Raw genomic sequence first — 15,081 nt, 5'->3', positions numbered from 1 at the left:
CTCAGGAGCTGGGTGCATGTTGGGGCTGTTTGGGGCTGCCCTGGCTGGCTCCCACTCCTGGCCAGGCCAGCAGCACGTGGTGCTCACCAGCTCCAGAAGAAAAAAAACCACTTTATTGCAAAAGCTGCCACTTATCCATCCCTGGGGCTGGCAGAGCCCTGGGCACTGAGTGCCTGGGATGGAGCGTGACTGCAGGGTGACCCTGGAGCAGGGAATGCCCACGAGCACAGAGCAGAGATCCCACCAGAGCAGGGCTCCTGGGGAGCACTCACACAGAAAGGGAAGCACAAACTGCTCCTGGAGAGCAGCCCTTGCTGTTCCTTGTCTCCACACTCCTGGCAGCAGCACTACACAGCCAATGCCAGCCATGGAGCAGCACCGAGCTGGCAGCAGAGGAGGCTCAGATGCCCCTCCAGGTGATTTTTTGCCACTGTAAATGCCCTCAGAAAGTTTTGGCTCTGCAGCAGCTGCCTCAGGCTGGTGGCAGAGTCCCAGGCACTGAGCACACAGTGGATTCACAGACCCCAAGCCAGCCACACAGAGTGTCTGCCCCCAGTCCTTGTGTGGAATGCTGGGCAGGTTCCTCCAGGCAGCAGCTTCCAGGCCCACAAACAGCCAGAAATTCTTGGGGCAGTGCTGCAGTCACCCTGCCAGCCCTGAGCACTCTGTCACCACTGTCACCCTGCCAGCACCCACCACCAGAACACAGGCAAATGGAGACCAAAGAATTGACACTGCGATTCTTTTAATTCAATTGCTCCTAAAATGCAGCTTTAAAGTGACTTGGAATGGTCAACAATGAGAAATAAGGGATGGTTTTGAGCTCTGCAATGTGACCATGTGGCACCTCTGCAATCAACAGCCACCTGCCACCGCTGGGTCACTACCATGCCTCTGACAGCTCTTACAGTCACTCACTGTCCCTTCACAGGGCACATGTCACACAGGGCATCCAAAGGGACTCTCTGGGGCAAAAAAGGAACAGGGCAAGCCATCCGGTGCCAGGTGACCCAACATTCCCCCAGAAAAGCCAAAAAAGAGCAGCACAAGCAGTGGGTTGCTCCCTCTCACCTCATATTCGGGCATCAACCAACACAAATTCTGGAGCTCACAAGACCTCGAGGGGCTGTGCCTTCATGCTATGTAAAGTGATTTGGGAACCCAATGCTTGACTGTGTTCTCTAGCTCTGGGTGGCAGAGGAAGCTGATGCTCCAATCTCTTGTTTTTTGTTATCTAATATTTCTTTATGTATTTATTTTTGAGAGCAGCAAGTGCCACAGGTCAAGTAACTGGGAAATTCTACTGTAGCCAAAACACCAGTGAGAGAGAACAAACCCCGGCACTGCCTTCACACCTTGCAGCCTTTACATCCCCCAACATCAGAACAGAGCCTGAAACGTCTTTAACACCTCCCAGGCCTCAGCCTGAGTTTGGTCCTCACTCCATGACTCCTCCTGCAGCCCTGGGCTGTGCCCACTGTGGAGCAGCCATGCCATTTTAGCCACTCTTTCTCCATGTAAAATATGCTCCACTGGAGCTTGACCTCCATTCCCAAGGTGAGACTTCTCACCTTGAGGGAAGGGACAATGAAAGGCCATGGGACTCCCAGATTTCTGTGGTGCCACAGTGCCCTGAGCAGAGCAGCCCCTGCCCTGGTGCCAGCAGCTCTCCCCAGTCACCCCTTTGGATCAAGCTTGTATTTGCCAATGACTTCAGAATCAAGTGCAGGAAGCCAGTTTGATCTACAGAAACGCTACACACATCTCCAAATGGATTTTAAACACCTCATTTAAGGAAGGACAGGGTTTAGCAGGGAATCAGTGGGCTCTTGTAGCTTGGTCTCCAATTCTGGCCCTCCAACACCGGTGTAGATGTGAAGAGACCAGAGCTCTCCTGGAGTCTGAGCAGTTGTTCCCACACAGCCCAGGTCACAACTGGAAACTGAGCTTAGGAAGCCCCCAGGGGGAGGGAAAAGGACAACACCTGATGAAAAAGCTTCAGAATGAACCTAGGAAATAAACAGCAACCAGACAATCATCTTCTACGGAGGATGGAAGTGAGAGTAGAAGAAAACAACATCTGAGACAGTCAGTGAATCAGTCTGAGTGTGCAGGGGCAGGAGATCCCTATGGATCTGTGAGGAAAGCTAATGGCCAATCCCAGCTGGTCCCTCCAGTCCCCAGGGAGATGGGGCTGTGGTTCACTCTTCCCCAGCTGGAAGGTTGTCTTCAATCCTCCTGATAAATTTCATCCTTATTTCTGTGACGCTGTCGCCCTTCAGGGTGTCCTGGACAAACTTCACATCGACAGCCATCTGCACCTGAGAGAGGAAAGAGCAGAGAGGAGCTGGTAACTCCCTCTTCACAGCAGCTTCTCCAGGGACTCAATGATCCTGGAGCACCAGCTTAAGGGCTCTAAGGGCATGACAGGACATACAGGGCTCTACATAGCCCTAAATTTGAGACACAGCTGTGCCAGCCAGTACCCAGCTAGGGCTCACAGCAGTTGCAGAGTGAGGATTTTGGAGCTTCATACAAATTCAGGGAGATAGGCTTAAACTTGGGTCATGAGCTGAAGGGGCTCAGGCACCACCTCTGGGCCTCAGCTGCCACACATGACAGCAGCCAAGTGCTCCTGCACCTCTGCCCTTCTCCTGGGAATGCATTTCAAGCCCAAAGCAAACCCAGAAGTCACAAACACAGACCAGAACTCAAGTATCTGCTGACACCTGGCTGTCCATACACCCATCCCAAGGGAAGGGAGATGTGGCTCACCATCTCCAGGGCACCTCGTAGCACCCCACAGAGCAGGTTGGAGTAGATGAGGGTTGAGTGGTTGTCAGGGAGCTCCACAAAGTCCACCAAGGGGTTGTTTTCCAAGATCAGGGAGAACTCGTCACCCCCAGGACTCCAGTTGGTGATGCTCGGAGTGATGCCCAGGTACATTTTAAATGCAATCTGTTGTGGCAAACAGGAGGAACAAGAACAGGTGAGGCAACAGCACAGTTTTGATCTTTGTAAAATTACTCAAGGGGTTTGCAAACATCTCTCTTTTCTTCCAGTTCCCACCAGCCAGCAGTACTTGGGCTAAAGCTTTTTTCCCCTCCTCAAAATCTTCATCAAACTCTCAGAACAGTCCTGTGAGTAGCAAATATTCCATCCTCACATGCAAACCCCCCAAAAAAAACCTGACAAAGCAGAGCTTGGACATGTACCTTTGCTATAACATCTGCAGTTTCACGGAAATCATGGCACCTCCCAACATTGGAACGGGCCAGGAAGTCCTCGATGAGCCGGACACCGATGTTGTAACCCCTGTGAAGGGACCAGAGCAACAGCTTCAGAAAGACAACAAATATTTATAAAAGAGGAGAGTGAAGAAGCGAAGTCTAATCTGAGAAACGTCAGTGTTAAATAACTTCAGCCTGCCAGAGTTTTGCTCCTGGAGCAGCACACAGGGATGTGGCTGTGATCCCTGCTGTGATCCTGATGCCTGGTGAAGGCTGGCCTAGAACAGAGGCTGGACGGAGTTAAAGAATAAAGCAGGGATTTACTAGGAGGCCTTAATGGATCCAGCTTGGGCAGCACAAGAGCCCAGCCAGGGCTGCACCCAAGATGAACCAAAATGGTCACTAAAACCAGATGACTGGTCATGAGGTCTCTCACTTTTATCAGTTCTGCTCCATTTGGATATTGGAGTTATTGTCCAGTTACAGCTTTAGCTTATGAAGTCTCATCCTTCTTGTTTTTCTCTCTTCAGTTCATGTTGTTTATGCTTTTGGGCCTGAAATTTGGATTATTTGTCCTTGGTCCCCAGCTAGAGAAGGAATTGTTTTGTCTCCCTACTCTGTGAAGAGAGCTCACCATCCCCTAATATGAAGCTCAGAACCACACACTAAAACAGCACAGAACCTGAAAAATAGAAAAGCTAAACACGAGGAACCAATCCCTGCTGTGATCCCAGCTCCCACACAGCTCCAGTGGGGCAGATCCACTCCCAACTGTGCACACACTCACATTTTGTCCAGCTGCTTGTTGACATCATCATCATTCTCATAGTCCTTGCAGAGCTGGGTCACCAGGGCGCCGTAGGTCAGCGTGAACAGCTCCGAATTCTGTGCACAGGAAAAGAAAATTCACCCAACAGAACCCGCCCGGGCTCCGCTGCCTCCGAGTCCAGCGCCGCCACCTCGGCACGGAGAGGGGAACAGGGACCTGCTGTCTCAAAGGAATCTGGTGCTTAACAAGGAGAGATCCCAGCTCCAGTTTAATAAAGAGAGATCCCTGCTCCAGTTTAATAAAGAGAGATCCCAGTTCCAGTTTAATAAAGAGAGATCCCAGCTCTAGTTTAATAAAGAGAGATCCCTGCTCCAGTTTAATGAGGAGAGATCCCAGCTCCAGTTTAATGAGGAGAGATCCCAGCTCCCATTTAATGAGAGATCCCAGTTCCAGTTTAATGAGGAGAGATCCCAGCTCCAGTTTAATGAGGAGAGATCCCAGCTCCCATTCAATGAGAGATCCCAGCTCCCGTTTAATGAGGAGAGATCTCAGCTCCAGTTTAATGAGGAGAGATCCCAGTTCCAATTTAATAAGGAGAGATCTCAGCTCCAGTTTAATAAGGAGAGATCCCTGCTCCAGTTTAATGAGGAGAGATCCCTGCTCCAGTTTAATGAGGAGAGATCCCAGCTACAGTTTAACAAGGAGAGATCCCAGTTCCAGTTTAATTAGGAGAGATCCCAGTTCCAGTTTAATGAGGAGAGATCCCAGCTCCAGTTTAATGAGGAGAGATCCCAGCTCCAGTTTAATGAGGAGAGATGCCACCTCCAGTTCTGCCAACAAATTTATTCTCCTTGTAATGAGGCTTGGAGGAACTGGTCTACTAGAAGGTGCCCCTGCCCTTGGAAAGGGGTGGAACTGGTTGAGTTTTAAGATCCCTTTCAACCCAAACTATTCTGGGATTTTGGGAAAGACACCAACACCTTCTGGATAGCTGGAGGTGCCATGCCAGGGCCCTGAATATACCTCAAGCATGGCCTAGAGCTGAGATCTGACTCAAGCTCTTCCCTCTATTTCATGAACTGTTACAAGCAGGTAGTGCCCATTAGGCTCCAGCTCTGGTCCTTTTAACAGGCCCGAAATGCTTCTCCACTCAGGTATTTATGAAATTCTTTACCAAGAAAAAGGATTCATCTGGTCCTAGAAAGTTGTCCAGGCACAGAATTTGCTTCACAGATTGAAGTCAGCTCCTCAGACCCAGAACAGGCTCAGGGAGGCCAAGCCCAGGCCAGCTCAGCTCTCAGGTGCTGTGCATGTCCTGGGACTGGCCAGGACCAAAGTCACCCATGTTTTCTTTGCACAATTGTCAGATTTGCAGAAAACTTGCGAAAAAAGGAAAAAATTCTCCTCTCCCAGCCACCACCTTCAATCCTCACCCTCAAATGATGCCAAAGAGCATTTTTTTTGGGAGCCATTAAGCCAGACCAGTGATTAACAAGGTCATTGCAGGCTGCAGAGCAAAATTCAGCAAAGGGAAGTGTTTTGGGGAACAAACAAACCCCCAGCACTGGTTTCTGCTGTCAGTTTTGGCATGCAGAGGGATCACAGGGGCTGACCTGGGATCTGTCACCTACCATGAGCTGCAGAGAGGCAGAAGGTGAAATGAATGGCAAATACCAATACTAGAGAATGAAAGCAGCAGCAGGCAGGGAGGGAAAAGAGACAAGATCAGAGTTAAGTGACAACACAGATCACCATAAGTTCACACAAAGCCACAACAAACACACAGAGGAAACACCCCCAAACAAATAGAAACTGGGTTTGTAGAGGACACAGGGAATTCCACCTTGTCTTGTTTCTGGATTAGGAAAAAATTCCTCCCTGTGAGGGTGGGCAGGCCCTGGCACAGGGTGCCCAGAGAAGCTGTGGCTGCCCCTGGATCCCTGGAAGTGTTCAAGGCCAGGTTTGGATGGGGCTTGGAGCAGCCTGGGACAGTGGAAGGTGTCCCTGCCATGGCAGGGGTGGAATGGGATGAACTTTAAGGCCCCTTCCAACCCAAACCAGTCTGGGATTCTGGGATTGCCATTCCCAAGGACAAAAGGTTTCAGGCATGAAAACAACCAGAGGGGCTGCTTGGAGCTGTTGCCCCACTTTGGATCTAAGGAACTGACATGTTCTTTGGGGGTTTCACTTAAAAATTTGCTTTCCTCTCAAAAAACTAAAGGTTGGGCAATTCACCACACTGGAAGGACAAGGGGGAAGTTCCTTTGGCTCAGCTGGAATCAGAGACCTAGCAGAGAACATGCAGAACAGGGAGTGTTGGTTTTAAGGGTTTCAGTTATTTTAGTAAAGACAGAGGTGGAGAGGGGATGGGGATGGATGGAGGGAATCCAGCTGTCCCCAGCCTGAGGCGCTGTCACCTGCCACCACCAGCCCCAGCACACCCAGAGCTGATCTCATTTATTGCTGAGGTGTTGTTATTAAAGGCAACTTAAGCTGTTACAATAAGACAGATTTGGACAGTTTTTTCGTTTTCAGCCCATTTGATGTAATTAAAGTGCCCAAAGCTTTCCCAGTATTTTTATTATTTGACATTGCAGAGCAGGGTACAGTCTCCACATGATGCATCTGTTTTATGGCTATGGAAGAACTCCAGTGAATTAACACAGTTCTTTACAAAATCGTTGTATTTAAGGAGCTGAATCCCTAGAAAAGAATCCCCTGGTGTGTGGAGAGCCAGGAGAGGGCAGCTAAGCCCGAACCAACCCCTCCTCACGGCCAAAGAGGAAGAAGACCCAAGGTTTTATTTTTTTATTACTTATTTTGCATTAAAAATTAATAAATTCGACCTGGTTTGACCCAGAATTCGAGCTCAGCTCTGGAGCTTTGGGCTCCATCTCTCAGTTCCTGACTCAGCCGGGCTGATAACGCGGAATGAGCTGGAGAGGGGAAGCGAGACACGCCAGGGAAGCGTTTTGGGTGCGAACTTCCCATAAACGGGAGCGCCCGGTGCCGCCGCTGGCTGCCCGGCCCCGCCGCACCGGGCGCTGTGGGCCAGGCCCGATCACCCCCGCCGCGGGCCGGTTCCCCGGGTGCCCCACGCCATGCGCTCGCCACGCCGGCCCCGCCGTTACCATTTTCTTGCTCTCGGTGCCGCGCCCGCCCTGTCGCGACATCGTGTCTGCCCTGCCCGGCCCGGCCCGGCCCGGCCGCTCCGTCCGCCGCGGGCACCAAGGGATCCCCGGGACAGCGCGGGGCACCACGGGACACGCAGTCCCCGCCGCGCCGCCGTCAGCGCCCCGCCCGCCCGGCTGGACTACAAATCCCAGACTGCATCGCGCGCCAACACGACAGTGAGGCACCGCCCAATCCCGGAGTGAGGTGACGGCCGCGGTGGCCGCCAGGGGGCGCCACCGCCCGCCTCAACTGAGGCGCCGCCGCCATCGGGCCGTGCTGGGCCCGGCCCGGCCCCGCCGCTCCCGCTGGCCCCGCCGCTCCCGGCCGCCAGCCTGCGGCCCTGCCCGGCCGGTGACGCAATGGTGGCCCCGTTCTGCTCCCTACAGGTCTCCCCGTGGCCCCCCAGCCCCATGGGAAAGTGGCCTTTCGCGGCGCACCTGGGCTGCGCTCCTGCTCCCACCTTGGTCCCACACTGCCACCTTGGAATCGGAGTAGAATCCTGGAATATCTCCAGCTGGAAGGGACCCACAAGGGTTCAGTCCAACTCCTGGCCCTGCACAGGACACCCCAACAATCCCACTGTATTCCTGAGAGCAGTGTGCGAATGCTCCTTAAACTCTGCCAGGGCCAGGCCCTGGGGAGCCTGTTCTGTGCCCTCCTTGCCCGGCTCCCGGGCTCGGCAGGGGCTGATTCCTGGGGAAAGGGCAGCTGGGTGGATGAAGCAAGCCCTGTGCTGGCAGGATTGGGCAAGCTCGGACCCTGAGGCTGCGGCTCAATGTGGAACACAAGCAGCTGTCCACCCTGTGAGGCCCGCAAATGGCCCCACAAGAACAGGGCAAAGGACAGGCTGTCACAGAACCCAGCCTGGCTTAGGGCCGCAGGAACTGCAGGGAATATTCCCTGGAGCCACACAGCTTCCCCTAACCCTCCCCAAGCCAGCATGGCCCCCGGTGCACCAGGTTCTGCTCCCAGACAGAGTGTGCCTGGCATTGTTTACTTATTTATTTAATCTCCTGTTGTTTATTTATTTATCCCATTATGTCCCCATCCCCGACCTGTCACTGAGCGAGTACTGAACGCTGACCAGGCTGGGGTGGTGTGCTGGGGGCAGGACATGCTCTAGGCACAGGGGGATGGCCCCACTCCTGCTGGCTGCTCAGGAATCCAGCAGCTGGGAGCTGGCTCGCTGTCACCGCCGAGCAGGAGCGTGGGGACCGGCCGGGCTCGCTGACCTGCTGGCATTGCCTTACATGGCTGCATCCCCAGGACACGGCCAGCTGCGAGGCACCGGGCTGGCACGGGGACGTGGTGTGGTTGTCCCGGGCTGGGGGTCTGCCAGCAGCACCTCCATTGTGCTAGTGAGCTGATGGCATGGCTGTGCTCCCTGTGCCAGGTCCCCTCCTGCTCCCAGGCCCAAATGCCACCTCGTGCTCTCCTGCCACAGTGGCCCCTGTGTGCTGGTGGCTGATGGAGATCACTGAATCCTAGAAGACCCTGAGTTGGAACAAACCCACAAGGACCATGGAGTCCCGCTCCTGGCCCTGCCCAGACACCCCAACAATCCCACCCTGTGCCTGGGGGCACTATCCAAATGCTCCTGGAGCTCTGGCAGCCCTGGGGCCGTGCCCAGCACCCTCTGGGGGAAGAACGTTTTTCTAATATCCAACGTAAGAAGACACCCTGTCCCTGGTCACCGCAGAGATTCCTGGCAGTGTCCCTCCGTGCTGACCTGGGGGCATGAGGGGCACACAGCCCTTGCTGACCTGGGGGCCATGAGCGGCATATAGGGCACCCGCGCTGGCATCTCAGTCCGCGTCGTGCCATAACGCCCAGCGTGCACAGGAGATCCCTCCCAGGCGGAGCCGTTACTGCTCCCCGGCCCCGGGCAGGGGCCGAGCCGGCCCCGCTGCAGCCGAGGGCACCGAGAGCCGGTCTGACGGCGCCGGGCGGCTCTGCCGGTTCCCGCCCGCACACGGGAACGCTCCCGGAGACGGGCGGAACCGAAACGCCGCCACTTGTCCCCGCGGCGGGACCGGGCTGCGCGGGGCTCGGGGCTCGCCGCCCCCCCGCATACAGACCCCGCTGCACGGGGTGAATATCGCACACCGGCCCGGGGGGAAGCCGGGATGAAGCAAAGCCCCGCGCCCCCCTGACCCGTCCCGTCCGACCGCGCTCCGCCCCGTCCGGTGGGCGCAGGACCGCCTGCAGCGCGCTCCGCCCCGCCGCGCCCATCGCGGGGGCTTGGTGCACCGGGGCCGGGCCGGGCCGGGCCGAACCGTGCTGTGCAAATCCCGGGAGCCGAGCCGGACCATGCCGTGCAAATCCCGGGAGCCCAGCCGAGCCATGCCGTGCGGATCGCGGTGCCCGAGCCGTGCCGTGCGGTGCGGGGCTCTCCCAGCAGCGGCGCTGGGGCTGCGGGTGCTGGTGCTGAGCGCGGCGCTGGGTGCGGGGCCGGTCCGGGCTCAGCCGCCCCCTTTCCCTTTCTGGGACCCCTCGCTGCCCTGGCAGCGCCGTCTCGACGATCTGCTGGGCCGGCTGAGCCCCGCCGAGCTGGTGCTGCAGGTGAGGGGGCGGCGGGACCCCCCCGGGGCCCCCGCGGGACTCCCCGCTCAGCGCCGCTGCCCTGCAGGTGGCGAGGGGGGGAGCGATGGGGAACGGCCCCGCGCCCCCCATCCCGCGGCTGGGCATCGCGCCCTACAACTGGAACACGGAGTGTCTGCGGGGCGACGGCGAGGCACCTGGATGGGCCACGGCTTTCCCGCAGGCTTTGGGGCTTGCCGCCGCCTTCAGGTACCAGCACCGGGGACCAGGGGCGTGGGATGGGACCTGGTGAGACAGGTCCCCCCTTGCCTATGCTGCCCTGACACCCCTGTGCTGTCCTCCCAGCCCAGAACTCATCTACCGTGTGGCCAATGCCACGGCCACCGAGGTGAGAGCCAAACACAACAGCTTTGCTGCTGCTGGCCGCTACAGTGACCACACCGGGCTCAGCTGCTTCAGCCCCGTCTTGAACATCATGAGGCACCCACTGTGGGGGAGGAACCAGGTGCCAGCTTGGGCGGGTGATCCCTGGCTGGATCGAGCCACAAAGGACCCTGGCTGACCAGCTGGATGTGGCCGTGGCTTGCCAGGCTGTGGGGATGTGGGGACAGGGCTCCCAGAGGTGACCCACCTGTGCCCTGGACAGGAGACCTATGGGGAGGACCCGTTCCTGAGTGGGGAGCTGGCCCGCAGCTTTGTGCAGGGGCTGCAGGGCCAGCACCCCCGTTATGTTAAGGCCAGCGCTGGCTGCAAACACTTCAGCGTGCACGGAGGCCCTGAGAACATCCCCGTCTCCAGGCTAAGCTTTGATGCCAAGGTGAGCACAGTGGGGCAGGGGATGTTAAGAGGGCAGGAGACATTCCAGGTGCTGACCCCACTCTGCCATGGTGCTTGCAGGTGCTGGAGCGAGACTGGCGCATGACCTTCCTGCCCCAGTTCCAGGCATGTGTGCGTGCTGGCTCCTACAGCTTCATGTGCAGCTACAACAGGTGTGGAGCGTGGCAGGGGCCACGAGGGCAGGGCTGCCCTTGGCATGGCCAGTGCCCCGCTCTCCTGGCTGCCCCATCCCCTCTCCAACAGGATCAACGGTGTTCCTGCTTGTGCCAACAAGAAGCTGCTGACTGACATCCTGCGTGGCGAGTGGGGCTTTGATGGCTACGTGGTGAGCGACGAGGGGGCTGTGGAGCTCATCATGATAGGGCACCACTACACACACAGCTTCCTGGAGACAGCGGTTGGTGAGCTCACGGGCTAGGCATGGGTTCAGTCCCCAGGCATGACACAGCCATGATGGGAGTTCTCCCTTCTCCCTGGCACGGCAGCCTCGGTGAACGCTGGCTGCAACCTGGAGCTCTCCTATGGCATGAGGAACAACGTGTTCATGCGCATCCCTGAGGCTCTGGCCACGGGCAACATCACGCTGCAGGTGAGCCGAGGGGAGCAGGACCAGGGCTGTGTGCAGAGAGCCTGGCCTGTCCCTGCCACGCACAACTGAGGTGTTGGGGTCGGGGTCTCCACAGATGCTGCGTGACCGAGTCCGGCCCCTCTTCTACACACGGATGCGGCTGGGGGAGTTTGACCCCCCAGCCATGAACCCCTACAGCTCCCTGGACCTGAGTGTGGTGCAGAGCCCCGAGCACCGCAACCTCTCGCTGGAAGCTGCTGTCAAGAGCTTTGTGCTGCTGAAGAATGTGCGGGGCACACTGCCCCTGCGGGCCCAGGACCTGTCCAGCCAGCACCTCGCGGTGAGCCCCTGCAAGGGGGTGGGCAGAGGAACATGCTGGGTCCACACCCAGAGCACACAGGTGTCACAGGGCTGCTGGTGCCCACCCTCACCCCTCTGCCCTCTGCAGGTCGTGGGTCCCTTTGCTGACAGTCCCCGGGTGCTTTTTGGGGACTATGCACCAGTGCCAGATCCTCAGTACATCTACACTCCCCGGTGAGACAGCGTGGTCCCACCTCGTGTCCCCCTCTCCTGGTCACTGTTCCCCTCTTCTGGGCACTGTCCAGGGCTGCTGCTGGAGCTGCTTGGCCCTTGCTGGTGGCCAGGCAAGGGGGCTGTCCCCATTGTTCCCTGACCCTGGGGCACTGCTGCCCCTCTGTCCCTTCTCTTCCCTGGTGCAGGAGGGGGCTGGAGATGCTGGGGGCCAATGTCAGCTTCGCAGCAGGCTGCAGCGAGCCACGGTGCAAGTGGTACTCGCGGGCAGAGCTGCAGAGGGTGGTGAGGGCAGCTGACATGGTGCTGGTCTGCCTGGGCACAGGTAGGTGTGAGTGGGAGGGCACTGAGTGGGCACTGCCAGAGGCAGGGGAATGCTCTGGGAAAGAGGGGCTACCCATGAGCCACCTCTGAAGCGGTCAGTGCCCCTCTGCCCTGTCTGCCTACAGGGGTGTAAGGGGCTCTCCCTTGGCTGTCCCCACCCAGGGGTAGACGTGGAGACAGAGGGGAGAGACCGGAGTGACCTGTCCCTGCCAGGGCACCAGCTGGAGCTGCTGCAGGATGCTGTGCAGGCGGGTAGGGGCTCTGTGGGACCTCAACCCACCCAGGTGTTCCCCATCCATGGGACACTCTGGGGCCATCCCAGCAGTGCCACTACCGGCCTCTCAGTGACAGCCACCTCCCTGCAGCCGCTGGGCGCCCCGTCATTCTGCTGCTGTTCAACGCGGGGCCCCTGGATGTGAGCTGGGCTCAGGCACACGACGGTGTGGGGGCCATCCTGGCCTGCTTCTTCCCTGCCCAAGCCACCGGCTTGGCCATTGCCAGGGTCCTGCTGGGTGAGGCAGGAGGCAGCCCAGCTGGCCGGCTGCCGGCCACTTGGCCTGCAGGCATGCACCAGGTAAGGCCAGGGCTGCTGGTTGCACCCTTTGCCTTGGTGGCTGGAGCAGCTGTGGGATGCAGGGCTGTGGTTCTTGCCTGTGCCCGCCTAGCCCTGCCCTGTTCCACTGGCCCTTGTCCCACAGGTGCCACCGATGGAGAACTACACCATGGAGGGACGGACATACCGGTACTATGGGCAGGAGGCCCCGCTCTACCCTTTTGGGTACGGGCTGTCCTACACCACCTTCCGCTATCGGGACCTGGTGCTGAGCCCTCCAGTGTTGCCCGTCTGTGCCAACCTCTCTGTGTCTGTGGTGCTGGAGAACACGGGGCTGCGGGACAGCGAGGAGGTGGGCACAGCTCCTCTGCCCTGGTCTGGCTGTGCGGGGTACAGATGTGCCTGAGCTCCCCCTGCAAGGGGATCGCTGTGGAGTCCCACTGTGCTGAGTCCCATCCCTCCGTGCAGGTGGTGCAGCTGTACCTGAGCTGGGAGCAGTCATCCGTGCCGGTGCCCCGCTGGCAGTTGGTGGCTTTCCGCCGTGTGGCCGTGGTGGCCGGCCGGGAGACCAAGCTGTCCTTCCAGGTGCTGGCCGAGCAGCGCGCTGTCTGGGCGCAGGACTGGCGCCTGGAGCCCGGCACCTTCACCCTGTTCGCTGGAGGGCAGCAGCCAGGCCAGAAGACACGGGCGCCCTCGGAGGTGCTGAGTGCACGGTTCAGTGTCACCGGCACGGCACGGCCCTTACGCGGGTGTTAGTGGCCGGGGTGGGCACAGGGAGCTGGCAGAGGAAGGGATGCGAGGTACCCCGTGTGCCACGGGCAGTGTGGTGTTCTCTGCCCTGCAATAAAGTGCTGGTGCTCCGTGGCAGCTGTGTGGGGCCTCCCCTCCATCCTTCGGCACAGCGCTGGCATCTCCCCGGAGCAGGACCACACTGCCCTGCTCAGTGCTTTCACCCTCCTGCCGTAGCTGTCCCACCCCGAGGCGCTGCTGTAGCCCCACACCCTGCCCGTGCCCCACACCGGCCACAGGGCACCGCCGGCCCCGCGTGTGCTGCGGCCACACGTGCCTGCTCCTCCCGCTCTATTTATAACCGCAGGGCTGCTCCAGCGCATTCCCTGTGCCGAGGGAGCGGTGACTGGCAGCCCTGGGAGGCTCGGGAGGGCAGGAGCTGGCCCTTCTCCTTCCCCGGCAGGATCCAGGGAGCAGGCAGGATGCTGCAGGGAAGGGGGCAGTGGTTGGAGCGACCAAGCCCTGCACTGGCCCGAGGGACAGAGCAAACCCTGCAGCAGCTCGGGGGCTGTGGAACAGCGCTGGGATGTGATTCCGGCAGCAATGCTGGCGGGGAGCCGGAGCTGGGCAGGAACTCCTCCGGATGGTGTTGGAAGACTGTGATCTCCTCCAGCCCCAAGGCTGGAGGCCAAGGTGGGGGTGGCGGGGAGCGCGTGGGGCTGCCCAGGCCTGACCCCATGACATCAGGACACTAATTACAGATGCAGCTTGGGATAATTACAGAGCAAGCGCGAGCTGCGGCAGGACAGGGCGCAGCCTGCTGTGGCTCAGCCCATTGCTGGCCCATTTGTCACTGACACCCACAGGGGATTGTCCTGCAGCAGCTGAGATTTGTCATGGGCCGTGGTGTAGCCCCATGGCAGCATGCTGGGGATCTGGTTGTTGCCCTGACATGCTGCTGGTGGTGGGTTCCTATTGCATCCATTCACCCCAGGACAGGACACAGGGAGAGACACTCGTCCCTAGGGTCCTGTTGGGTCACTGCCCCATGGCTAGAGGGAATCAGCTGGAGTGCTTTGGGGACAGGGATTCACATCAGCCCTTGTGCCACCGTGTCAGAGCAGCAGGGTGGGAGCAGCCTGGGGCCAGGGCAAAGTCCTGGGGCTGAGGAGAGAGGTGGGAGCAGAGGGATAGAGAGCAGGTGGAAATGGGTGGGATGGGGTGTCCCACACACTACTTTGCTCAGAGGTGCTGGTGGGGTTTGTTTGCCATCCTTATCCCTGTTTGCTCCCAGACTCACACAGTGTCAGCTCCTGCTGGCAGGGCTGAACTGTGGCTGTAGTTATCCTTTGGCTTTGGGGTGCTGATCCCTTTGGGTCCCTACAGTCAGTGTCAGGGCCAGGTGTTGGGCCTGAGGGTGCAGCCCCCTGCCCAGACTGGCCCGACGGAGCCATGGCAGTGTTGCACCCCACGTTGCAGGGCTGAGGAGCACAGGGAGTGCTGGGGCATGCAGCAGCCAGGGCTGGGTGCCGTGCTCATCATGAGCTCATCGGATTTTCCATCAGCTCAGGGGGGGCAGCTGTTCCCAGCACCACGGGAATGGCGGAGCTGGACCCAGGAACCCCAACACAGCAGGGCTCTGCCTGCAGCAGAGTGATTGATCAATCCCTGCTTGTATAAGCCCATCGACTTGGGCTGGCATGGCATTCACAAGCCCTCTCATGCTGCACTGTTGGAGCACGGCCACAGGCCCTGTACACCCATGGTTGCCCCTTCCACGCCTCAGTCAGCTCCAGACTGACCCCACTGTGGGGAGAAGGACTGT

General features: G+C 58.7%; 2 protein-coding genes across 2 annotated transcripts; one reads left to right on the top strand and one right to left on the bottom strand.

The window, feature by feature from the left end:
* Positions 1-742: 742 nt before the first annotated feature.
* TRAPPC3 (trafficking protein particle complex subunit 3) lies at positions 743-7,234 on the bottom strand. Its single transcript, XM_084222497.1, has 5 exons — positions 7,131-7,234; positions 4,018-4,115; positions 3,216-3,315; positions 2,776-2,958; positions 743-2,321 (listed from the first exon to the last, which is right to left on the bottom strand). The coding sequence occupies exons 1-5, from the start codon at positions 7,170-7,172 to the stop codon at positions 2,202-2,204; spliced, it is 543 nt and encodes a 180-aa protein (XP_084078623.1). The 5' UTR covers positions 7,173-7,234; the 3' UTR covers positions 743-2,201.
* A 2,185-nt stretch (positions 7,235-9,419) lies between these two features.
* Positions 9,420-13,359, top strand: LOC311163608 (uncharacterized protein). The gene is made up of 14 exons (XM_084222610.1): positions 9,420-9,735; positions 9,803-9,963; positions 10,060-10,219; positions 10,361-10,531; positions 10,612-10,703; positions 10,795-10,952; positions 11,037-11,140; positions 11,235-11,459; positions 11,568-11,653; positions 11,839-11,975; positions 12,137-12,226; positions 12,340-12,548; positions 12,673-12,879; positions 12,996-13,359. Exons 1-14 carry the CDS (start codon positions 9,484-9,486, stop codon positions 13,281-13,283), a joined length of 2,340 nt encoding a protein of 779 aa, XP_084078736.1. The 5' UTR covers positions 9,420-9,483; the 3' UTR covers positions 13,284-13,359.
* The last annotated feature ends 1,722 nt before the right edge of the window (positions 13,360-15,081 follow it).

Source organism: Fringilla coelebs, assembly GCF_963513975.1.
Source record: "Fringilla coelebs genome assembly, chromosome: 28".
Lineage (NCBI taxonomy): Eukaryota > Metazoa > Chordata > Aves > Passeriformes > Fringillidae > Fringilla > Fringilla coelebs.
The sequence above is the reverse complement of the archived record's forward strand: the minus strand, read 5'-3'. Positions and strand labels throughout refer to the sequence as shown.